This window comes from Fimicolochytrium jonesii (assembly GCF_025526975.1).
Source record: "Fimicolochytrium jonesii strain JEL569 chromosome Unknown EV422scaffold_16, whole genome shotgun sequence".
Taxonomy (NCBI): domain Eukaryota; kingdom Fungi; phylum Chytridiomycota; class Chytridiomycetes; order Spizellomycetales; family Powellomycetaceae; genus Fimicolochytrium; species Fimicolochytrium jonesii.
Genome location: NW_026515683.1, coordinates 592150 through 616193, shown reverse-complemented (window position 1 = coordinate 616193; position 24044 = coordinate 592150). Strand labels below are relative to the sequence as shown.

The following is a 24044-nucleotide window of genomic DNA, read 5'->3' as shown; positions in this document are numbered from 1 at the left end:
GTGGTTTTGTTCTTGCTGCATAACGGAGTATATATACTACAAGACCGCCATCAGCAATTTTCGTCTCCGGTCTGTGCGTAGGACATCCACGGAGTAAACTGAACTCGTTCGACTTTCTCTGGGGCATGCACATTGCTGTCGGCTGTGGCGCGCACATGTCGCCGAGCACATCAGACGAGAGAAGAAACAGCGGTACTCGGACTTCTCATCACTCGGTCCTCATCCACTCGGCGTGGACTTCGGTCGCTCATGCACGCAAGGTTAGGCATAGGCATGAATCTTGCGAGAAACCGTGACTATGCGTAGCGAGGCAGGCGTAGAATCTCGTAGGCATCCAGAGGCGCTCTGATGCTGACAAAAGGCGGAGCTAGTAACGGCAATCCTGAATGTCCGGTATCTTGTAGAATATCATAGCATACTGTTTACAGGGTTAGGGTTAGGTTCACATCGGACATCAGCGCTCTGGTGAACGCCTCTGTCGCCTCGTGCAGGATATCGGTCGCATCTGATGACCATTTTGGAGCGGTCGTCTTCTTCTTCTCGTTGACCCAAATATTTGCCCCACCGGTCTTGAAAACCCGGTCCATCAAGGCACGGGGAACAGGAGCGCCGGCCCCCAGAGGGCTGTTGTAATGCAGGGTCTCGGCCCTGGCGATTTCCTCGGCGTCTCGACGAACCCCACCGGCTGACCCTGGGGTAATTCTTGGGGCGATTCCCGAATTGGCCGGCTTGAAGATTGCGGCCTTTGATAGGCCTTCTGGCCCTTTTTCCCCACTTTCACTGTTGGCGCGCCGAAGTTTATGCCCCCCGGCCGGAGTGGCGTGAATGGAGAAAAGTCCATGTCCCAGGGACGACGCTGGTGGGCGGGAGCACGCCCAGCGGATCTGCGGGCTCGGCGGTGCTGGGGGGGACGCTGTTGTGCGGGAGCACGGCCTGAGGAAACCATGGTTGGTTACACTTGATATAATGCTGATGAAGCGTAGAAAGAAGAAGGAGTGTGATTGAGATTGATATTTCATGAGAATCATTAAGGAAGTATACGAAGGGAAAGGGCGCTGCCTATGTTATGTCAACCTCCCTCCCTTAAACCCACGTGCATTTATGATTGTGGACCGGTCACCCATGCTGGAGGCACAGGTAGAGCCCGCATTCATCACAAATGCACTGGAAGGGTACCACCGTGCATCCCTCCATCTCACATCCGATCAATTCGGCCTCCCCCGGAATCGGGGCCTCATCCTCGTCTTCCTCTCCCTCCTCCTGATAGTGGGTATCTCCCTGGATGACACCAGCGATGTTGGCTGCCAGGTTTCCACGTTGCGGGAAGGGGACGTGCCATGCTTCTTGGATCAGAGAGACAGGATCTGCGCCTCGGCATCGGGCGCCGAGAGGGCAGTGGGCGGAGGGATGGCAAGGCCGGAGTGGCGTAAACGTAGCGAAGTCCATCTGCCACGGCTTGGGCCGGTGCTTGAGGTTCGAGGCGGGAGGATACCATATTTGCTTAATGCTGATGAAGCGTAGAAAGCCGAAAGGAAAGAGTATGCCTTTGCCCTCGGCCTTCAACTTTTCATGAGCCATATTCCATGCCGAGAGGTATGAACGCGCAACTCGGCAGCGGCCTTCGCGTAGACGCATGTGTGATATGAGGATATCGATGTTGACCCTCACTTCTACCCACTCCAGCGCCGAGTGGAACTGGTGTTTGTGCCTTTTCTTCTTTTCGTCCATGGGCGGTTTTTTCATGTGGAGTTGGATCCAGAGGTAGGAGGGCCCGTGGTACCTGCAATTTTCACAAAGGCATCCGCTTTGCCGCACTTCTTCTTATGCCACGCCGCATACGGGCTACGCCCTTTGCCATCATCCTTCAACTTGCTCGGAGCCATATTCCTTGCGGAGGAGTAGGTCCTTCCACACCTCGTACAATGCCACCTGTGAACCCGCAACTCGGCAGCGTCCTTTGCATAGACGTTGTGGGAAATCGGGATCTCGATGTCGACCCTCGCCTCCACCCACTCCAAGTGGAACTGGTGTTTGTGCCTTTTCTTCTTTTCGTCCATGGGCGGGTTTTTCATGTGGAGTTGGATCCAGAGGTGTAGAAGCCAGTGCAACAAGATTCCTATGATCTCCACCCTCGGTTTCTTCTTCATGATCGGCTCGCTGAGGTGAATGTAGTGACCACTCCCATTCTGTACTCCCCACAACTTCCCGGCTGGTAGCTCATGTTTTTCAACCATGTGACATCGACCTTCGTGGTGAGCTGGTTGTGTTCGAAGAGAAACTCGTTGAATCGTTTGTACTCTTTTTCGAGATCCGCGTCAGTTTGATTGACCGGAGGATATTTAGCTCTGCGTTGCCCGGGGCGCTGATGATGATGCTCTTGACCGAGGGCGGCCCACCCGGGGCGTTGATGATGATGTTGAGAACGGCGGCAATGAGGGCGGTCCACTCGGGGCAACGGTTAAGACCCACAGCGCGAAGGCTGCTAATCTCCATCACATCACTTGCCACCTGTTGAGCGGATGGATGTGCGTGAATGTCAGAAGATTAGTGTTTGCCAAAGTGCGAAAGTGTGGATGAGGGGACGGGTTCTCGCGGCATAGCTTTTTCCACCAACTGACATCGACCTTCGTCGTAAGCTGGCAGTGCGGTTGCCTTGATCGGCGTGTGAGACGGGTTGAGTGCGAGTGGTGTTCGCAGGTTGTCGGGCCGGGGCTATAATCTCCAGTTCCTCAGCGATCAACTGCAGCCACTTCATTGAACCGTTTGAATTCTCTTTCAAGATCTGCTTCGGTTCTGATTGGCCGGAGAGTATCTAGCTCTGGGTTGCTCGGGTTCTCGCGGTACAGCTTTTGTATTCTCCTTTGTTCTGCTTGCTCCTCTCTGAGAGCTCTGGCAGCTTCCAGTGCCATTTCAATTGCTTCTTCCTCCTCCGCGTCTTCCGCCGTATCCTCCCAGTCCGTCCCTCGTCGTCGACCAAATTCCAATTCCGGGTCTGACTGGAAGTTCAAGTCATAATCCTCAAAGTCGCTCATAACGGTTGGAATATGCGTGGTGCTCCTCGTTTTGTTTTTGACATGTGTGACCTTGATGCGGTCGACAGGGGCCGAATCTTCCGTCTCCGAGTGGTTTGTTCCATTGAGCTATCGAACTTCGAACCTTGCACGTCATGTTCTTCGAATCGATATTCCGCTACCAGGTTGACATCCTTTCCACGACCGGTTACGACTGCGGCGCGGAGTTCCTTCAACTCGGACTTGGTGTCGCCAGCCGATGCGCAGACTGTCCAGCGGAAGGGCTGAGCCCGACTGGGCAGGTTCATCTCCTTGATCAACCTTGTTCGAGACGTCTCGAACCGAAACTCCGACAGCCCCGAAACTCCGACTCCGACACTGCCTTGCAACCCAGGTAGTCCGCCTTCTCCATCAACGCCTCGAAAGACCCCTTCTTCTTCTTCGATCTCTCGACCCTCTCGTGGGTAGTAGCCAGATGTTTCGCCAGATTTTCGTAGTTGTCTTTCCGGTACCGCAGCGTCGCAATCTCGGTCGCTACTCGCAATTCTTCTCTTACACGGGTGGACGACATCGACGAGTCACTGGCGGCTGCAGCGGAGGATGCGCGCGTCGAGCGCGTAGTTGGTTTCGAGGGTCCCGGCGGAGGTACAGCTGGAGGAAAGGTCGGCTTCACCGTCTTGCGGGCTGTCTGCTTCTTCTTCTTGCCGTCCTTCCCGTCGCTACTCTTCTTCCCGTTTCCGTTCTTCTTGCCGTCTTTCGCCATACTTTCGCATACCGGTTGGATGTCTGGGTTGCTGGAGTTGAGTATGGGAAAGTTGGTCTTACCTCTCTGGGGCGACTGACAGCCGTCTTGTTGGTTTATACTTGCGGCGTTTCCCTCTTCTTTGATCGGGTGATCCCGGCGTGCGGTGAGCTTTCTGTGCATTTTCGTAGAGTCGATATGAGATGCAGTCAGGGAGTTCGTCCCGGTCGAGTTTCTCGGCGGCAAGGTCAAAGAGGCTCTTTGCTCATTGACGGTAGAAAGCACTGTTGAACTCTGAAAGCTCGTTGCGGATGCTTTCAAGGTCGCGCGAGAAGTCACTCTGCATCTTGTCCACCTTCGTATCAAAGCGGCTGATGCGCTATATGAGCCAGCCATGGGCGATTGTGCCAGATGTCGTTGAAGCTCTGCGACGGCCGACCGGGGGACGAGATTTGCAACTCCACCGCCAACGACAGGATCGCCTACCGTTGGCGGTATAGCCGCGAACCTCGACCGCCGGGGAATGTTGCGGTAACGAATAAGACTGGCGCACCGGCAGGGGACTTTGAGGGTTTGATGAATCCTTTGGCGAGGTTTTCTTCGAGGTATTCGCAGAGTGCTTTCATTTCTGGTTCGCTGAGGCTGTAGATCGGGCCGAAAGGTGGCTGCTTGCCTTCTTCCAAATCGATAGACAGTCGTAGGGCCGGTGCTCGGGGAGAGTGTCCGCATTTTTCTTTTCGAAAACGTCGGCGAAATCTTGATATTCCGGGGGGGCAGGAAGTCTTTGATGCCTTTCTCGGGTGTCGGGGGTTTACTGGCGTTGTGGCTAGGATATATTTGAAGCTCTCGCTCCATGTTCGACACTCAAGCCGGATAGCGGACGATGGCTATGACCAGAAGCTCTAGGTGGTAACCCGAGTGGTATAGGGCACCGACGATGCTGACTTTCGTCACAGGCGCCAGCTCGTGGCTTCCCTCCCCTACAAGCCTTCCCTCAGTGATGTAGCGCTCCATGGTGGCGCCAACCGGCCTCGCGGAGGCGAAGGCCAGGGGGACTTGGTCGTAACCGGAATACATATCGGCCATAGATAAAATAGATCGTCCTGCGAATTCTCCAGCGAAAACTTCTGCGATAGGTGCACATCCGGCATCTCGTATCGTAACGCTGTTGAGTTTCTGAACGTCTTTTACAAATCGGTAGAAATGAAGGTTCAAGTAAACCTGCGTCGCGTTTCGTTCGAAGTAAATCTTCGTCATTTGAGGTGGCAGACGGTCCGCTGTTGCGCATCTGCACGTCTTGTACAAATCGGTATGTTCCGTTCTTTTTAGGAACTAGGAACCAGGGGTTTCGGTAGGTCCAAATGAGGGTTCTAGCAGTCCTGCATCTCGTTTTGTTCGAAGTAGGTCTGTAGCGATTTTCGTCATTTGCGGAGGTAGTCGATGGGGTTTCACCATCCAGGGTGTGTGCGGGATCGTGTGAATATTACAGGCTCTTCTATATGTGGCTTGAGTGTTCCTCCCTCACTGTCCTCGAAAGCGAACGCCACGTCGTATTTTCGTAATAGTCACAAGAACGCAGCGCGCTCTTCGACTGTCAGATCTTCTCCAAAGATAATCAAATGTTCTCGGCCGTCGAATCTATTTTTACGTTGAACATCCTCGAAAGGTTCTTCGTTAACGAGTCGGTGGGTTCTTCCCGAAGGCGGAGGACTGTCAGGGCTGGATTCGAGCATGTTGATGGGTGGGAGGCAATTGGTGGCACCGTCTGCGAGCTGAAGGTCGCTGGTGCCGACATGTTGAGGCGCCGCCCTATGAGTTGAAAGAGCGTGTTTACAACTACCAGGCGATTGTGAAATGCCTGTCGCGTGGGGTTCGTCGCTATTCTGTGGCAACACGCTGGACGGATGGATCATGAGACGGTTGAGTTGAAGAAATACCCGCTCCGGAACCTGTATCCGACGAAGATGTTGTGACGAAGCATTCGGCAGCTTTCGGCGGTTTTTAGGTGTCCCCTGCCTGGGTCAAAAAGTTGATGACCGCATGTGCAAGTTCGTGACAATGTTTTCCGAGTCGTGTGGGCAATGGAAACAACTACCCCGCAAGCAGCCCTCGGCGCAGCCTGGACAGACCCTAAAAGACGAAAAAATCAGGCCTGAGCACAGGAACAATCAGAAAGGATATGAAGACTCGAGATCAGAAGACTTACAGGTGATGGCAACTGTGTATCATAAGCGTTGTGTGCGTTGTCCGCGGCGGACCCGCCACCAGAACAAAGCGCCCGGTCAAGTCGGTCAGCGGCTGCAGGGTGCCGTCCGCTTCCCTCAACATAAACTGCGTTGACCGGGTATCCCACCAGGGCGCTCCATGCAATCACGTAGCGAGCCCATGGGATAAATCGGCCGTACTGCTCCTTGACTTTGAAGATATCCAACCCTGATTCGTGAAGACCGCGGGTGATCCAGTTTAACATAACATACAGCATACGAAAACACCACATGCTGACTTGTCTCTCTGCTTGGGACTGTTTAAGAACCGCAGTTCAGAGTAGGTCTCGTCAGCGATCCAGTCGAGTTCAACGGCGAGCGACCATCGGTAGTCTATCGTGTACATGTCGGATTTCCCAACGGTATCTGAGTAATGCGGGCACATTTCGGCATTTGAACTTGGTCCCCTTGAATGCACCACTATGGCATCCGAGTCGTGAACAGGGGCCGTGCCACTCTGATGCTGCCAGCGGTTCATCTGCAAGCCGCGAGACCGCACTGCACGGTTCTGCGGTCTTGAAAAAGCATGCTTGACACAAAGGATGACCACAGATGTTGCTGTGGCTGGCAGCAATGTGTAGCTCGGACGTGCCCCATGCAATTGACATGCTCGCAGGGGAAGACCCGCACGTCCTGCGCCAGACAATCACAGTCTGGCCAGACACAGGTACAGGGCAGCGCCTGGCAAAAGAGCGGCGTCTCGCATTCCTCACCGAAACCGTCGGTGAAGCCGCACGTAAACTCACCGACGGGCGTGTCAGTCTGTCGAAAAGGGACGGGAACCGTCAGTCACCTCACGGGAATCGCCCATAACGTGTGGTTCCTTACGGTATCGTCACAAAGGGGAAGAAAACAAGGCCGGCATATGATATGCTGGCACGCAGAAAGGAACATCTTCCCCGGGCGGTACCGGTTACAATTCCAGCAGGTCGGTCTGGCCGGCGGGGCGGGGGGCTCTGGGGTGCTGTCCGAGTGCACCTCAGGGGAGTTTGATTGCCACGATTGCCACGACCGCGCTGTCGAAAACCACCGCGTCGGTTCTGGGTTTGAGAAAGAGGCTGTCGATTCTCAGGGTTTGAGCAACATTCGTTTCTCCAATGACCCATCCTGTTACAGATAGGATAAGGAGTTCTTGGGCGCTGACGTGTGGTGTGGCTACTTTGCCAGTAGAAATTCGCCATCTGGCCAACCACAATTGTTCCGTAGGGTCAATTGCGGAGATCAGCTCGATGTGGAAGTCGGGATCGATGACGATGTCGCATCGACCACCGAGACCTTTCTTCACGATCGGGATATGTGGAACAATGTCCTGGAATATATCTATTCCGGGACGGTTGATTCACTGTCCTGACTATCATCTCTCCAACGACCGCGTCTTTTTCAATCTGATCGAGCTTGTGGACCGCGAAGTTTTTGTTCAGTGTAAACTCGGCCACTACATAGAACTTTGCTCTGATGCCTTCGGGAAGGGCGTCGCCAGACAATTCCGTCGTAGGAGGATTCGTCCCAGCTCCTGCCGAACCTCCGGTCGCTCTGCCCCACGACCTGCGGACGGTGGTGCGGAGGGAAGCGATATATCTATTCCGGGGCGGTTGATTCACTGTCCTGCTTACCATCTCGCCGACGACCGCGTCTTGCGAGAAAAGTAGCTAATGTTGTTTAGCAGGACTTGTGCGTTGCGTGATGGGTACTCCCAAAAATCGGAGAAGGGGTGATCCAGCTGCTCTGTGAGGTAAGACCTTGCAAACTTACAATATATCCGCAATATCTGAAACTTGGAATTTCAGAGCTATCTTCTTTTCCTCGCAGAGCCGGACGATGTGATGCTGTGCTTCCCGCGTCCACTGGGAGATATTCGCTTTGCCGAAGACAAACTAGAAGCCCCATAAGACACCGTAGGAATCACACCTTTGAGATCGAACAAAGAAAACCCATACCTCCCGTGCTGACTCTCTCGGAAGGGTATGGCGAGAGATCTAGCCGGGTCACCCTCTTTGACGTACGTTTCATCCGGATCCACTAGGGTGAACACCCCACCCTCTGGGTAGTGCTCTTGAAGGAAATCGCGCAACAGCTACAGGACATGCCCCTCATTTAGTCCTCGGGCGTATTACAACATCGTTGTCGTTGATCGTCGTCGACAAGTACCAAAGCCCCGTAAGAAAAGCGTGAGTGAGCACAGCATGCTCTCTCAAGATCTCTGACATACACTCGAAGTGAATGTCAGATATCTCAGGAGGTCAAGATGTACGCTGCACAACAACGTCCCATTAGTTGGGGGTTGAGTGTCCAAGATGAAAGGTTTGAGGCGATGGTGGGGAGAGAAAGTTCTCTTGCCATCGGGGTGTAAATGCCGTTCAGCTGCTCGTCGAACGCAAATGCTCCTACGTAGGTGACACCTCTTGGGTGGAGTCATCCCTAAGCGCAGTAGTCAAGAGATCCGGTCCCCATTCCACGGCACGAGAGAACGTGCGCCAATTTCTCAATTTCTGGTGGCCAGGGGAATGGCGTGCGTGTGATCAGGGTTCTTACGGTGTCGTCGCAGAGGGGAATAATGCAGGGCCGGCATATAGTATGCTGGCATGCGGAGAGAAACATCTTGCCGGGCCGGTACCGCTTGCAGTGCCAGCACGTCGGCCGGGCCGGCTGGGCAGGAGGCTCCGGGGTGCTGTCGGAGTGCACCTCCGGGGTGTCCTGAGATGGGGTCGGTCAGAACCACGTAAGGCGCGCGAAGCTGTGTATCGGAGCACTTGCACTCGGGTGAGACAACTCGGGGTGGCATGGGACGCGACGGTATACGATGGGTTCAGCGAATCCAAATTATACCGGGTTTCCAATGTTTGGCGGAAGGCTATCCACTGTTCTAGGCGTCTAGAATTTCTCGGCAGAAAAGTTGTCGCTCCACCTTCCTCTCCAGAGCTCGCATATCCATTTTGAGGTGGTTTGCATCGGCGCGCTGACAGATTTCACGGGAACAGCCGTGAAATTGACGGAGAGAGGAATCGGTTATTGGTGCTTGCGCTTTCTTCTGCTCTTTGTCCCGCTCCTTGATCTCCACAATGGCCGGAATGATAATGCGCTGTCTTGAGGGGACTTGCGGTCCGTCGTACTCGGCCAGCCCAGGTGCATACTCGGCCAATTGCTCAGTTGTTGGAACCGCCAGGGGTGAAGGAGTGTTTGGGGTAACGTCCGTAGCGATCTGGCGTAGAGCAGCGTAGGAAGCGGCACGTGTAGCCGCATTCTTCAGCCCAGTGTTTTCCCAGTGCACCCCGGGCCCATGCTCGGAGGGCGGTCTCGATACGCACACCACGGCCAGCTCAGGTGCATACCAGGCCAATTGCTCAGTTATTGAAACCGCCAGGGGTGTAGAAGTGTTTGGGGTAACGTCCGTAGCGATCTGCCGCATTCTTGAGCCTAGTTCCCAGTGCACCCCGGGCCCATGCTCGGAGGGCGGTCTCGATACGCACACTGTGTTGAGAGGCGAACTGCGTACCCTTAGTTCCCAGGTGGATATTGAGCTAGTGCGCATTCTGCACGGAGATCCTCCACTTCGGTCAAAAGATTTTTGAGAGCACTGAAGTGGTCCGATTGCGGTTCGACGTTCTTCTTTGGTGGGGGTGCTGAGGTCCCCTGAGCGGGCATGCTCTTTCGTTCAGCCTCCGTGGGGCCGGTCTTCTTGGCCTTTTTGGCGGGCGGCACACGCGCACCGCAGTACCAGGACTGCTCGATTAACAGATGAACAACGTGATTCCCGGGTGTGCACAAACCCATATGCTTTGGAGCATCCGTGAACTCCTTCAGAAATCGTCCCGTAAATGTACGCTTGTTGATGCCATATATTTAGCTTTGACTGGGCAGAACAGCATCTCGATGACAGTTGGTAGCTTCAGTTGCCCGGGGATGTCCATTCTCAGCGCATTAACAGTCTGCAAAAGTCCGTGCAAACGGAAATGGGAACCCAAGATGCGTATCGATGCGGGCGCATGCTTCTTCGATCCGCCCTTCTTCAAGTTTCCTCAGCTCCAGTTGCAACTCATGGAGCAATGGGATGGCGTCCGGGTGCCTGACAAACGTCCAAAAGAGTGGTGCGCATCGCTGACATTCCATAGGGGACGGGAGACCCTCGCCATCCAGGCATTGCAGCGTCCCTTCGGTGCCGCTTGACTTGGTAGGCTTTCGGCCGGCGACGACGCTGCTCGGGAGTGGTCCGATCTTCCTCGGGACTGACGGGGATCCCTTCCGCAGCGGATTGGGGATCAGTGGGGACTTCACTGGTAGAGTTTTCCATATCTTGGGCTCCGTTGACTTGTACGGGATTGTGAAAAGCGTCGTAGTCCACGTAGTTCTCCATAAGCTTAATACTAACCCAAATGAGAATGATACAATCAGTCGAAGTAATTTATGAGATATGCTCAATAATGCATATCATCTCCTTAACCGGACACACATACGTCGTGATATGGTCGGAATATACGCTCGCTCCGTCTTTCTGTCCCGCTCACAGCACCCGTATCTGCGAGACGACGCGCAACCATTGCTCAGATGAGCACAACCGCTTGGGTCGAGCACAGTGCGTCGATAAGCGCAACCGTTCCCGCCGAGGGAGAGGCCTGTTGGCGTTTACGATATTTAGTCCGCTCCATAGCACTCAGCAGCTTTCGGAAGGAGCGGACCATCCGAACCTATTTGCCAAAAAGAGTATTAATCAGATGTGGATGTGGAATCTCACCGAACACAAGCCAAGCTGAAGATAAATGGCTTTTTGAACCTCCCCCTCCCCGGAGACGTCCAAAACGGCGATATCTGCAGCTTCGGTAACTGGAATGCGTAAATGGAATGACAAGTACTCACATCGTCCTTGTTAAGGGTCCATGCCGCTGTTGCATGACGCAGTCTGCGAAGAGGGCGCTGGTGGATGTCTCGGCGGCCTCACTTTCGACAGCTCCAGCGACGAAGTATTGAGCATACCTCGGGCCGAAGACGGACAACGTGATTCTTTGTGACGCGGGCCCCAATATGGCGGTCTTGCCAGGGCCCGTTCCGTGGTAAGTGCAGGAGGAAGGAGCTCGTACGATGGCGCCAGGCAGATCGGTCGGGTGAGAGATGTTTGGCGACAGGTTTTGGCGGCTTGGGCAGATGGCAGGAAACTTGATGGGCCTCGTCTCTTTCTCACTAATACAGATATAGTGTCCAGCGAGTTAGAGCTGTAGACTGATAGTATTTACGGACGGGATCGCAGTGCGTTTGTATCGGTTCCATCTGTCGTCGATGTCGCTGAAAAAGGAAAGGAAGTGGGGAAGTGGTCTCCCAAAGTCTCTCCAGGCCAAAAATGGCAAAAGCGTGTGGATCGATGGCAACCGTTTCTCTTCGGTTGTATATCGAAGGTGACAGTCCTGTCATTTTTGCGTTTCCTCACTCTGGCACTCTACGATCTACTGCAAGCTCAGGATTGACCCTGATTTTCAGATGAGTGCCAGGCGGTCTTTGCTATACATATAGGGAATTGCTAACGACGCTACCCCACCCTCCACTTAACATTACATAATTTGAGTGGTTCAACATTAGTCTCTCTCGGTTACGTGGATAGCAAATATGGATAGCGTCGTTAGCAACTACCTACATATAATGATGTTCGAGGTCGGGCGCTGTATTCGCGTTGGCCCTATCAAGTTTGTCGTCGTTTGAACATTAAGTAGCCAAAAAGTTAAGAGAAATGCTACGTATATAGAATGAAGGGCACGAACTGAATGATCCATAGGCTGTCCAGTATCGAACCGTCACAAGATCATATAGTTCATTCTCTTCATTTCCTTCCGTTGTCATGCAGCAAAGCATGGGCTATATATATCGATACCGACTTCCGAAAACGCTGAAGATACCGTTTTCACCTCTGGCGCTGATCCTCACGGACCTACGCACCGCAGGGCCGGGGAGGTCACAGGAGCGACAGCTGCGATAGCACGTGGACTCAACTGACTCCGGCGCGGGAGCTTCTTAACGTGCTCCGTCTGGTTCCCCACGAGGAATGTTTCGTCCACAGGAATGGAAGCCTCAGCGCTGAAGGTAAAGGTGGCTTGGGTGGACCACCATGCGGCAGTCACCAGGTTCTGAGCCCAAGTCAAGGGTACAAGATAGCTGACTCCATCAGCCTTCTTCCACAACACAAGCCCGCTCGTTCCCTGTGGTGTTGGTGAATATGCGCTCAATGTTCTCTGAGCCGCGGAGAAAGGATAAAGAATGCCGTCAAAGATCATCATCTCCCAAGCATCGCCCGCTTCTCTCTCAAGACTACCCTTCGGGGTTATATATCCCGCACCGTTTGCTTGCACTGCAGCATTGAAGCCAACTCTGTCAGGTTGAATTAGTGGGCGCTAACCTTCGGACCATCAACCATTTAGGTCACTTACCTAAACATTAAAATATGGCCAATCTCGTGCATCAACTTTATGGCGAAAAGGATGGCTAACTACAATTGTTCCGTAGGGTCAACCGCGGAGATCAGCTTGATGTAGAAATCGGGATCGATGAGGATGTCGCATCGACCACCGACCGCGGTGTTCAGCGCAGACTCCATGACAATGCCGTCAATAGTCCCTCGCTCGACTCGGATATTCGGAAGGTTGGCCAGAATGGTGTTCCGCAACCACAATGGGGTCCTAGGCGTCTGATATAAGCAGTGTCAATGATGAAGCTCAATTTGTATCACAGAGTTTTCTCCCAACGTACCGAATTAGGGAGGGTGACGGGCTCGGGCCGGAGGGGGTTGACACCAGGAGTGCAATGCATTTGATATGGTATCATGCATCGGTCGTCATTGATAATCTGCCAAAAGAGTTAAAGGCCCACGGTGACGGTTGTGGTGATTCCCGGGCCAGTCGCCGCCCCGTTGCGATCCACTGGCCATACGGCAGTGGCAGGGCCAGGCCAACCTCCTGCGGTGAGCTCTGGCAAACTCACAATGGAAGCCGAAGTCTTTCGAGCTGACGTGTTAGAAAGCCTACATTGCCGTCCAAACGAACAAAGATAAGCTGCTCACCGTTCCAGCTGGCAACGTTAAGAGCGGGCCAACTTAAGGCCTGCCCACAACCTGTTCGAGGGTTTTGCGTCGCACAGTGTTGATAGCAGCGAGCGATTTGTTTTTGGTCGATTTCCGAGTTGTTCGAACATTTTGGAGAGGGTAAGCGAGAGAAGGAAGTGATGGCGATGAACAGGGAACGGGTGGCGAGGAAGGGAGATAGCAAACGAGAAGAAGGAAAGAGGAGTCGGGATGAGTACGTATCAGAAGGTTGCGAGCAATGAAAGGCAAGAGATGGAACTTGGCGGAAGGCCCAAAGAGAGCACACCTGCAGCCAACCTGCCAGTCGCAGTCGCAGCGCACCATTTTTCGACAGCTCAGTGAAGGCGCCGCCTTGCTGTTCGCATCTGTTTACTCGCGTTTTTCGACAGCTCAGAGGGTGCATCTTTACGTACCTGTGGTCAAGAGACTTGGTGGTTTTTCGTGGGCCAAGGGCCGGAATACGGAGGGGCTGCCAGAATCTCTTCCATTGTGCGCATTGCAGGCGGCATGTCGCCAGCAAGCTGAATCTGAATGGCCTCATCGCAAGCGGGGTCCTTTTGCGGACGGTCTGACATCTTGTTGGGAGAAGTTACGAAATTCGCTGACCTACGTACTGACGGCGCTGTTCTTCACTCCGGTCGAGTTCACAGGTCCACATGGATCTACGGGATGTATTATATACCTCCTGTCCGGCGTACTATGCGAGTTCTCCCGATCAAGTTGGCATTCCCGCACAAGGAAAAGGATTTCAGAAAAAGCAATACGACCCAAGTGGGAAGGAAAAGGATTCCGGAAATAGCAACATGACCCAAGTGGGAGCTAAAAATTTCAAGCGTGAAGTTCAAGCGAGCTCACTAAGAAAGGGTGTTTCAGTAGCACAACTCACAAAGCGAACTCGTTCACTCCAATCTGCAGTCTTGCAATGCGCCGAAAGGAAAGGTATGGAGCACAGGAGCAACCGGCTTTCTGATCATCACGGTGGCCTTGATCGAGGAAGTCAGATCTATGTATGTGAAAGAAGCATGCTTCGAAGAGTTTGCGGACAGTTTGACGCAAATAAACCAGAAACGTCACGGGGAACAGCCTGGGACATCGGTCGTGGTCGTCTGGGATGGATGGCCTTTGGCCGCAATGGGTTGTAAAGCCCGCACACTGCCTTTACCAGATCATCTACAGTCGAAGCTGGTATTTGGACCCATGAGAGGCAGAAGCCAGCATAAAGGCGGCTCTAAGCTCTATTCCGCCGAGTACTATGAAAGCTCGTGTAGTCCCAAACCCGCCGAGAGCGCATACAAGCACACAAGGGAGCCTTCCACTCTTAATTAGATAATGGCCGAGATCTGGGAGCGGGAACACTCTGGGATTCATACATGTAGACGAAAGGCAACAGGAAGGTGGGCCTCTTCCCATCGGTTTATGTCATATCTTCTTCGGCGGATCTGCCCTACCCAAAACCGCAAACGGAAAAAATGGCGATGACCCCTCGAATGAAAAATCGGCCCCTATCCTGGTGACCAAAATTGATACAGAGTACCTCGTAGAATGCCAATTCCAAAATTTGAAGAGACAACACTAGCCAAAACCTGTCGACAGGAGCACCCTTCCGTCGGAAACGCGGAAAATGCCTTACGTAACCCAAGACGCGCTGTCGATCTCCCAATTCGTGCTGTCAATCTAATCTCACCAACGACACCCAACATACCACCTCAGAGATCAAACCCCGCCGCTTTTCTACAACAGCGAACGATCCGTTAGCACCACAGTTCCATCATCCCAATATGGCGTCCGCAAAGTCAGGCAGGTTAGTACAGTTGTCGCCAAGCTGGTATTGTTACGGGAATGCGCAATGAATTCATGATCTAATCTGACGTTTGCAGCGATGAGACCTCGCAGTTCATCCAGCGAACTATCAGAGATACAGGTAAGGTCCTATGAGCTGCTTTACGATCTCTTGAAAAGAAAACTTCTGCGGCTCATATAAAATCTTCCTCCTAATCATCAGAGCGCAACATGGCAAGCTTGCGCCAAACGCTAGCCGGATATTTACGGAACCAAGAACGTACGTACACCCCTCTCTCATCAATCCGCTCTCCTAGTCTCCAGTACTCATACTCCCATCTCCACCACACAGGTCTCCGCCGCAAATCCCTCAAACTGGCTGTAGTCCTCAAGATCTACTCCGAAAGCGAGGCGCCGACGCTGTCGGGGGTGCTCGCGAGCATCTCGGAGCTGCTGACGGAGCGCGAAGTGGCGAGGGAGAATGCGACGACGCGGATCAATATCTTGTCGCAGGAGCCTTTGAAGCTGTATTCGGTAGGCGAGATGGGACAGAACGGGTGCCTTGAGTTCGTGGAGTTCTGATCTCGGAATGCTTGACTAACGTTGGGGATGGCTGATGCGTTCGGTAGATGCATTGTAGCAAGATGAAGGTAGGGCTTGCTCGCACGACGCCCGCCATCTTTCATCCGCATGAAGAGATTCTCAATATATCTATGACCAGAACGAGGTCAAAGCCCGCGAAGTAGCGATGAAGAAGGAGCACCAGAAGCAGGAGGCGTTCGATAAGACTGTGATTAAGGAAGGCACGAACCGGACGAAAATCGTAGGTTTTGTTCCCATAATGGGCCTCTCTGAAAGACGCAGGCACAGGCTAACACCTCCTCCCCTATTGTTTCTTCTGTTTCGATCCTCGCAGAACCAGGTTTGAACTCTCATCTGGACGGCCAATGGAGGCCGCATATCGCGACGCTCTGGCACAAACCCGAAAGCTAACACTTCCTTTACCCCCAGACCCAACTCGAACTCACCTCCGCCCACACCGACACCTCCAACGTAACCACCGCCTTGCTCGATAGCGTGCACCGCTTCGAATCCACAAAGCGCGCGGACCTGCGCACCTCGCTCGGCGAGTTTCTCTGGAACGAAATGAACTACCACGCGCAGGCGCTCGAGATCCTCACCGAGGCGCATCAGATGCTGCTGGGCGAGGATCTGGACGGCGATATCCAGGAGATTGAGGAGAAGTTTTTTGCGGGGTTCGTCGGTGAGGGGGGGTGGAGGGAGGAGGATGTGGGGTATCAGGAAGGCGAGGAGGGGGGGGAGTATGAGGAGGAGAGGGAGCGGGAGCCGAGGAAGACGCCGAGTGTTGACAGGGTGGGAGAGTGGGCGGGTGGGATGGAGGATAGGGAGAGGCCGCCTTCGCCGAGGAAGACGACGTTTCAGATTGATCGGAGGCCGACTTTGAGGCCGAGTGGGAGGGTTGGTGGGGCAGACAGGAGGGGTGCGGGTCGGAAGCAGAGTTTGAGGGTTGCGTACTAAGCTTTATGGAGTGAGAGCTTGGGACGAATATTTTATTGGTGGTGAGTTGTCCGATGGATGTTACAGGGCTGCGTGGTCCTGCATAGTTGTTGATGCACAGATGTTTCATACATAATGTGAACTGGGCATAACGCAAGATGGCAGCGTCCTGCATATCTGCGTCCGTACTTGGTCCGTAACACATCGAAGACTTGTTGGCGGAGCCAGCACACCAAAACTACCCGCCATTGAGCGGCCAAGAAATTGCACTCAAAAGTCGCTTAGACATCCATGCAAGATCATGAAAAGAGGAAGAAACGGACAGAAAATCGTATATATATTCAACGCCCCTCCACAAGGACTTCCAAAACCAAAAATGCGTATAAGAAAAAGACATGCACGACCCGTGGGAAAAATTGTAAAGGTGGATCGCATGATGCGGTGGTGTAAGGAGACTATCCTATCTTTGTGTCGTGGACGCGCTGCTGTTTCGGCGCGTACGATTGGTGGTGTAACGAAAGCGAAACCGACGAAGATTGATTCCAGGGTGTCAGGGTCTGTCAGATTCGCAGATTCGCAGGTATGATCGTTTTATTGACAAGGGGATCGGAGTGAGCGAACTGTTGGTCCAGCCCTGGGATAAATGTGTGAGGCAGGCAGTGGACGCGAAGGGTGCATCATGTGTTCAGGTGGTGGCGCTAGGGGACGGTGCAGGAGGGGAGTGGAGGGGCCCTACCAGAAACATGTGAGCCCCTGGTAGTGTACTCCGCTGAAGAGTCGGCCTTATAGAGATTGTCCGCGTACTGGCGTATTGATGCTCTGATGTGGGTCCGCACCCACAAAACAAGACACCCCGGGAGCGTGGAGCTTCAGCAAAGCTCGAAATGACTGCGTGGCCTGATTCGTATCAACTCGCAGCAAGCCTAAAAAACCGATGCTTAAGCGCATCGACAGCCGATATACGTTCCGCCGGGTCATAGACGAGCATCTTCTGGATGAGATCCAGCAGTGCTTCTTGGAGGTCCGTTTTAGGGTTGATGATGTCGCGGAGCAATTTCTGTTTCGCGACGTATTTGATGCTTTGCTTTGTTGTTTCTGCGGACGGCCAGTTCAGGCGGCCATTTTTGAAATATTTGGCGCCGGATTTGTTGGTGCTGTTTTTGAGCGCAATTTTAGCGAAGCTGTCCGGAACAGACATTCGACAAAAGGAATAAGCTTACCCTAACTTATGTGCCAGATGCGCCGGAAATGGACCCAGAACAGCTTCCATCAACGCTAGATGCTCCAGGCTGCAAAAGAAACCGGTCAGTCGAGCGCCCTGCGCGAAGCTCCCGGAATACCCGAGAACATACTTGTCATGAGTCTGGAACAACGCATCTCCAGTACAGAACTCCACCAATATGCATCCGACCGACCACTGGACGCAAGGCAAAGAAGGTGAGTAACAATCGTCGCTGCTACTTCAACATCTCTAACAAAACCCACCATATCACAAGGATAAGACCACCCAGTCGAGAGGATGATCTCCGGGGCGCGGTAGTGTCGTGTGCTGACCACCGAACTGTGGTAGTCGTCTTCAAAGATGGCGCTTCCGAAATCGATGAGCCGTAGTCTCGTTGTTACGAGTTCCCGGCGGGGCTTGCTGTTTCTCTAAAAGATGCGGAATTGTGTGAGACCAACCTTTGTCGGGAGATGAAGCAAGTGACGTCTCGTAACATAAGATACTCACCCTCGGCCCGGGCACAATCTTTGTTGCATTGTTCTCTAGCATGAGGTTTTCTGCACAGCGCAACGGAAGTAAGAACAAACTCCCATCGCTAGTTCCCATCAGCTTCAAACCACTAACCAGGCTTCAAATCCGTGTGAATCAACTCAAGGCTGTGCAAGAACGCCACAGCTTCCAGAATCTGCCATCCGAAATCCCTGGTGTGCAAGATCGGAAACGGGACGAACCCAGTGTCCTTCAGGAAATCAAACACGCTTTGGCTCAGAAGCTCAAAGACCATGCAGATGTGGTTGCGGAAGTCGAAGGTTTCCAGTAAGTGAATGCATTGCCTACAAGGGTTTCGAAGTCAGACGACTGGCCTTCTTGACACATGTCAGATATTGTACAATGCTTACTTTGAGTTGTATGGATCGTTCGTCCGTAGCGTATTCAGCACTCTGATTTCCACTTTCGATGCATCACGATATTTCTGCACAGCACGGATGATCTTAATCGCAACGCGGTTGGTCGTGACACGGTCGAATGCCTCGACTACTCTGCCGAATGTCCCCTGGCCAAGTAGCTTCAGGATCTTGTCTGAGTTTCATAAATGTTAGTTTCCAATCACATCTGACGGCATTGATCGTATGAGACCGTTGCTTACATCTAGACGTCAGGTCACCATTGATCGTCACGATGAAATGCCCGTCCTTGTCGGCGCATGATGGTTCAGCAGCCTAAGCAATGCGAACGCGTCAGATGGTCAAAACCGCCAGTTTCCAGCAGGACAAGAGACGGAAAAGACAAACCTTGGGACTGTCAATTTGATAAGCAGGTGATTCAATCACTGGTTTGGGTAAGGGGGCTTGTAACCGTTGATACGGTTGCGGATATATCGGCACCTGCTGTTGCTGCTGCTGTACTGTACTCGGGTCATAGTATGCGTCCGTTTTCCGCCGCTTACTCGGATTCTCGAGGGTGGAATTCGGGGGAGAATGTGTCAAGTCGATAATTGATGGAAGAGTAGGCTCAACCGATGGTAGTCGCTGGTGATACTGCCGAGGTGGCGGTGGGAGGGGACGATACTGGTACTGTGGTACGGGTAAAAGTGCAGCAGCTGGGTGCTGTTGAGGATGGGAATACGGTGGAAAACGGAGACTTGGGCTATTTTGACGCGAGTGAGATTCGGCGGTCGTTGCATAGCTGCGAGAGCTTTCGGCTGGTGACGATGGTAGAGCGTATCCATTCCCGGAGGATGGTGCGGATGAGTAGCCCGTTTGCGACAGGGACAGGTGCGAGGGAATGTTGAGCTGTGGAGGGTATTGCGGTAGGTACTGTGGGGCGTATTGTGGGTAACGAAGCATCGATAATACATCTGCAGAAGCGTAATGAGTTAGTCGGTGTGTCTTGCGCGTGCCAATCTGTCTATATCTGCAAAGCCTGCAGAAGTAAAGACCATGAACCAACCTGATGGGTATGGATCGTTCTGCTGCGGGTACTTTGAGACATTCTGTGGCGGCGCCTGCGCTACCGGGATATGACTGTACAGCGAGGTTGCCGGGGCAGGGTAGGCGTACGATGGTGATGGTGGGGGTAAAATCTGCTGATATGCGTGGTTCATCTGCTCTCTCTGTGAAGACAGGTGCTGTTGATTTCGCGGTGGTGGTGCTGCTTGTGTGTTTTGATGTAATGAACGGTATGGCGAGTGGAGGAGCGAATCTGATTGCGCATAATAGGAAAGGTCGTGTAGCGGCCGAGGCGCCGGTGGTGATTGCGAATGAACTAGGATGACGTCCGAGCCCCCATTCCTTGCTCCATTGGTGGGCGAAACCACTGCGGACGTCGTAGGGACGGCATAGTAGTTTGACGGGCCTGGCGGCTCAAAGAACTCTTCCTCATATCTACGCTTCCGTATCCCCGCCGTTGCCATCGCTGAGCAAAAGGGGCTCGGAAGAAGCCCTTGACTCCAGCTCTGCAGCGGATATCCAGCGGGCCCGCCGGATGTGAACCAATCTCGCTCCCGGCCCACGGACCCCTCCTCAAGCCACGACAGTCCGTTGCAATTGTAGAGTACCGTGGGAATATTGCAATTTCACGCTCCCAAGTCTAAGCAAGGGCAGTCTTGCTGTGCTGCGAAGAAACCCCTTCCGTACGAGAGTTCAGCTGTCGGTTCCGAATAGCAGCTCGACGGATAAGAACGCTGTCTGCGGGTGGACGCTGTTGTCAATTGTTTTGCACTTTGCCAGTGTCAGAATCGACTCTACATGGAAGCATACCTTTCCGACCAGGCAAACGAGCAGGCGTAGAAGGGATGTATATCTTCCGACTGACAGACGCAGTGGTTTGCGGTGAGTAGTGCCTTCAAACCTGTTTGCTGGCGCAGACCACCAGCGACGGATATCCGAGCTCTCCGCAGACTATCTTTGTGTGGAAGTTCCGGATATGACGTAGAATGCGGCGATATGGGAACCGTGGGGCCTGGCGGGAGTGCTTGCGGCTCAGGCCTTTGTGAGGACGATGGGGTATGGGGTGGGAAAGTTGCCAAGTAATGAGAGACGGTTCTGGGTTGAGTGTAATACGCCGTGTCCCTAATATGGGTTCTAATGAAATAACAGGGGGGGGGCGGCGTGGGACCTTGAAGCCGCTGGGATGATGGCTTCTGGTCTCTCCGCGTCAATTTCGCGGATGGCCACAGCGGGCAAAGGGACTACTACCAAGTGGCGGGCGGTGAATACTACAACGGAACTGACTCGCCCGTCGATCCCTCTTCACTCACTGTCCCTTCCTCCTGCCCTATCCCGATTTGCCGTCCACACCCCATGCACGTTCTCATCGCCACTCGCATTGAACCACCTTTCCTCCGTGTGTGATTTCACCGCCAACCGTCGTCAGAGAGTCGACTGAACACTCGGAACGGCCCTCATGTCAAAACTGTCCCGTATACGCCTCAGCACAACTCACAAACCCCGTGAACATGGCCCTTATCATGAATCGCAGCTCTGTTACGTGTGATGTGAAAGGGTACGGCAATCCCCCTCCTTACACATCCTTAGAACACCTCGCATCTAGCGCATCGAGGGAGATATCCGCGTTGCGCACTGAACACTCCCGGCCACGCACACCGACACGACATGGCTGAACCTCCCGAGTCGGACGAGGTTTCTGTCAATTTTCCGTGGAGGGGGGATGTCCGCCCCCGCGTTGCCAAGTTGCCAACGCCGCTCATCACCAAAAATCATCATACATCAACATTATGATCATCGTTTTTACTTGAGGATTTCGATTACGCAGCGGCCCAATTTGCGCTCATGTCAAATCGGACCCATCAAACCTGTACGCATTCTCTGCTTGAGAGACAACTGTGGAGAATCCATTGAGATTTATAGATGCTGGCACCCCGTACAAGGCAGGTAAGCCTCAGGCCCAACGGAGGCATCGGGCGAAGGCTGGCTAGGCCATGGAAACCTTTCAAAAAGGATCGTTCTCAACACAAGGGCGGGGGAAAACGTGTGATTGTAAGACCCAAATTAGTGCAGAAAGCCGGACTACTGTCCTTTCCCCGAAAGAAAAGCACAACCGGATACCGCGTGGAAAGAGTCATTTTTCGCTTTTGCTTCCTAGTCCGCGCAGGCTATAGCACAAGATCATTGACTCCGAACCAAGAAGAGCAAGCTCTCTTGAAGCGAAGGATGCTTGGCAGCATTGGGGTGCGGTATGGAGCGTGCGGTTCAATAACCTCAAGAGTGGGGTTGGGAGACGCTAATGCTTTCGTTACCGACCGGACCTTGTTTCGCAGCCACCAGAAGGAGCATCCAAAGATGGCGGCCAGCCATATCGTCGGGTGGGTGCAAAGCTGGTCTGGTCCAGTTCCAAGGAGTAAAAGCGCTTCCTTGAGGCCTCCAGAGGGTCAAGATCTTTGGGGATGGACGAGAATGTTCCCAGGTCCCCTTTTATAGTCGTTCGCTGGGCCGATTTTCTTTGCCCTCGATCCCGTGACTCAGGCGACGCGGACTTTGTAAAATCGACAGCGCGTCTCAATTGACGGTATTCGAAAATGACAGCCGGCAATAACTCCCTGCACCTGAGGAAGCCCAATCCCCCCCGGTTACGGGCTGTACTGTCGACATGATGATCCGCAGCTATTCCTCCGTTGCGAAAAAGTTTCCGCTAGAAGGGGAGTTCCTAACCAAGTTCGTTGCATATATACCGGACTACCTTACACAACCTCATACAAGCAGTAGTTCCCCCCTTTCGAGTCCGCGTGGTATGCTTCTTAATCCACGTAACGCACCCAATTCTTGTCACCTCATCCACCATAGACATTCGGCTTTCCGCTCTCAGACAACATCCATCACTTCTCACTGTGCCGGAGTGCTATTCATTGATGAGGCCGACAGATGTGGAGAAGGAGCAGAGTAGTGATTGGACGCGTATAGATGTACAGTCAGTGTCCATAAAGCTCCGACCCCCCTATGATTGATTTCAACTGATTTCAATGACCGTTTCACAAAGCGAGTCGCGCGTTTCCCAGCGAAAGGCAGAGCTAACAGCCAACCAGACAGCCAGCGACACCGGCAAACGACGGCAACAAGGACGCCGGCAGCCCATCATCCTTAGTACGGGGATTAGAGCCTTACTCTAGACCCCGGCCGTCATCGAGTGCTGGGGTGTTTGTCGGAGGCTCCGCAATCTTGGCAACGGCAACGGCTTAGGGCTGTTTGCTCTGGGGGCCGACTCTGACTTAATCTTGGGGGGGTCGGAGCTTTATGGACACTGACTGTAGGTGTAGTATGTAGGATGGGTATAGAGTGTAGGATGTGAATAAAAGTTGAGGGAGTACTCGCGAGATTCTCGGACGGGCGTACGTGTTATGTTTTATATGCTTGCGCGCTACGCGTGATGGGGGGGAATAGAGATGGCCTTTTGACGCTCGTCACTCTTGTCCCACGATGACGGATTCATAATACTTACCGATTCGTAATCCTACAGAAGGGCCAGATGGGGGAAGAAGGGATTCGTAATCCTACAGAAGGTTTCAGGAGGCCATGGAAGAAAAAAGGAATATGGAGGTCGCCTCCCGTTCTTTCTTTTCCATGGCCTTCTGAAACCTCTCAAACCTCTCATCGGTTGGCACAATATTTCTTACCAATATCGTATAGCTGATCCCGTCGTATATAAGGCCTTCTTGCTGTCGGAGGAATCGGTCTCGCATCACTCTACTACTCCTTTTGCCATATTTCTGCAGATCCTTCTCGTCGCAAACGTCGTCGCCCCGAAGCAAGCAGCAGCAGCAGCAGCAGAAAACGGACCGCAAAGCTCAATCCATCCATCCGTCCATCCATCCACCACGCCATCCATGCCAAGCTACGGTCGTTCCCCATCACCGCCCCGTCGGCGCTCCCTCTTTCTCTCCCCGTAATGCTGGCGCTGCACCAGCATTCTGGTGGGGAGAGAGGGATCGCCGACGGGGCGGCGAAGGGGACCGACCGTAGCTTGGCATGGATGGCGTGGTGGATGGATGTTTTGCGTCCCAGGCCCCTCCCGCCCAGCCCCCCCCCCCCCCCCCCCCCCCCCCCCTCCTCCCCCTCCACATTTCCCCCCTTGCCGACTCCCCACGCTCCCCAACCTCTCGCCCGCTGGCCCCATTCATGCCCCCCCGCCGACCCGCCGACCCAACGTTATAGAGGTAACCTTGCATGCTATTTCGGGTGCTTGCACCTTTGTTCCACGTTCTTTGTCTCATTATGTTCTCGCTTAATAGAAAGAAGACAAGAGCACCGACCGTCGCGACCCGGGGGTCTCTGCCGAGCTGGAGCGAGCCAAGCACAAGTACGCCGAAAAGATGGAGCGCATCCGCAGGGAGATGGATGAAGAGGCACTGCAAGCGGAGATTCGCAAAGCGCAAGCTGTCCAAGAGAAGACCGTCGCGTTTGTCCATGCCCGTGGGGTTACGATTGGTACAAAGTAG

At 53.5% G+C, this 24044-nt stretch overlaps 5 protein-coding genes across 5 annotated transcripts; 2 read left to right on the top strand and 3 right to left on the bottom strand.

Annotated features, from left to right (window-relative positions):
- Nucleotides 1-1116: 1116 nt before the first annotated feature.
- On the bottom strand, nucleotides 1117-3032 carry EV422DRAFT_507359 (uncharacterized protein; the record flags this gene model as incomplete). Its single annotated transcript, XM_053068658.1, has 4 exons — nucleotides 1117-1780; nucleotides 1816-2257; nucleotides 2298-2508; nucleotides 2751-3032. 4 exons carry the CDS (start codon nucleotides 3030-3032, stop codon nucleotides 1117-1119), a joined length of 1599 nt encoding a protein of 532 aa, XP_052924597.1.
- Nucleotides 3033-9512: 6480 nt separating this feature from the next.
- Nucleotides 9513-12271, bottom strand: EV422DRAFT_507358 (uncharacterized protein; the record flags this gene model as incomplete). Its single annotated transcript, XM_053068657.1, has 7 exons — nucleotides 9513-9737; nucleotides 9839-9943; nucleotides 10246-10378; nucleotides 10691-10699; nucleotides 10869-11189; nucleotides 11638-11679; nucleotides 11937-12271. 7 exons carry the CDS (start codon nucleotides 12269-12271, stop codon nucleotides 9513-9515), a joined length of 1170 nt encoding a protein of 389 aa, XP_052924596.1.
- A 2438-nt stretch (nucleotides 12272-14709) lies between these two features.
- EV422DRAFT_621019 (FAM92 protein-domain-containing protein) lies at nucleotides 14710-16532 on the top strand. The gene is made up of 8 exons (XM_053074124.1): nucleotides 14710-14875; nucleotides 14952-14995; nucleotides 15077-15133; nucleotides 15206-15387; nucleotides 15483-15503; nucleotides 15575-15676; nucleotides 15770-15775; nucleotides 15865-16532. The coding sequence occupies exons 1-8, from the start codon at nucleotides 14853-14855 to the stop codon at nucleotides 16390-16392; spliced, it is 963 nt and encodes a 320-aa protein (XP_052924595.1). The 5' UTR covers nucleotides 14710-14852; the 3' UTR covers nucleotides 16393-16532.
- A 746-nt stretch (nucleotides 16533-17278) lies between these two features.
- On the bottom strand, nucleotides 17279-20006 carry EV422DRAFT_507355 (kinase-like domain-containing protein; the record flags this gene model as incomplete). The annotated part of the gene is made up of 10 exons (XM_053068656.1): nucleotides 17279-17552; nucleotides 17592-17660; nucleotides 17724-17788; nucleotides 17857-18021; nucleotides 18101-18150; nucleotides 18218-18426; nucleotides 18493-18673; nucleotides 18741-18813; nucleotides 18886-19451; nucleotides 19544-20006. The coding sequence occupies 10 exons, from the start codon at nucleotides 20004-20006 to the stop codon at nucleotides 17279-17281; spliced, it is 2115 nt and encodes a 704-aa protein (XP_052924594.1).
- Nucleotides 20007-23494: 3488 nt separating this feature from the next.
- Nucleotides 23495-24044, top strand: EV422DRAFT_507354 (uncharacterized protein; the record flags this gene model as incomplete). Its single annotated transcript, XM_053068655.1, has 2 exons — nucleotides 23495-23596; nucleotides 23838-24044. The coding sequence occupies 2 exons, from the start codon at nucleotides 23495-23497 to the stop codon at nucleotides 24042-24044; spliced, it is 309 nt and encodes a 102-aa protein (XP_052924593.1).

What these genes read in the sequence shown, in the direction of transcription:
- EV422DRAFT_621019 (XM_053074124.1), top strand. Translation starts at nt 14,853, where the DNA reads ATGGCGTCCGCAAAGTCAGGCAG. An exon ending in GCGTCCGCAAAGTCAGGCAG is followed by an intron (nt 14,876 to 14,951) that starts GTTAGTACAGTT and finishes TGACGTTTGCAG; the next exon opens with CGATGAGACCTCGCAGTTCA. An exon ending in GCGAACTATCAGAGATACAG is followed by an intron (nt 14,996 to 15,076) that starts GTAAGGTCCTAT and finishes CCTAATCATCAG; the next exon opens with AGCGCAACATGGCAAGCTTG.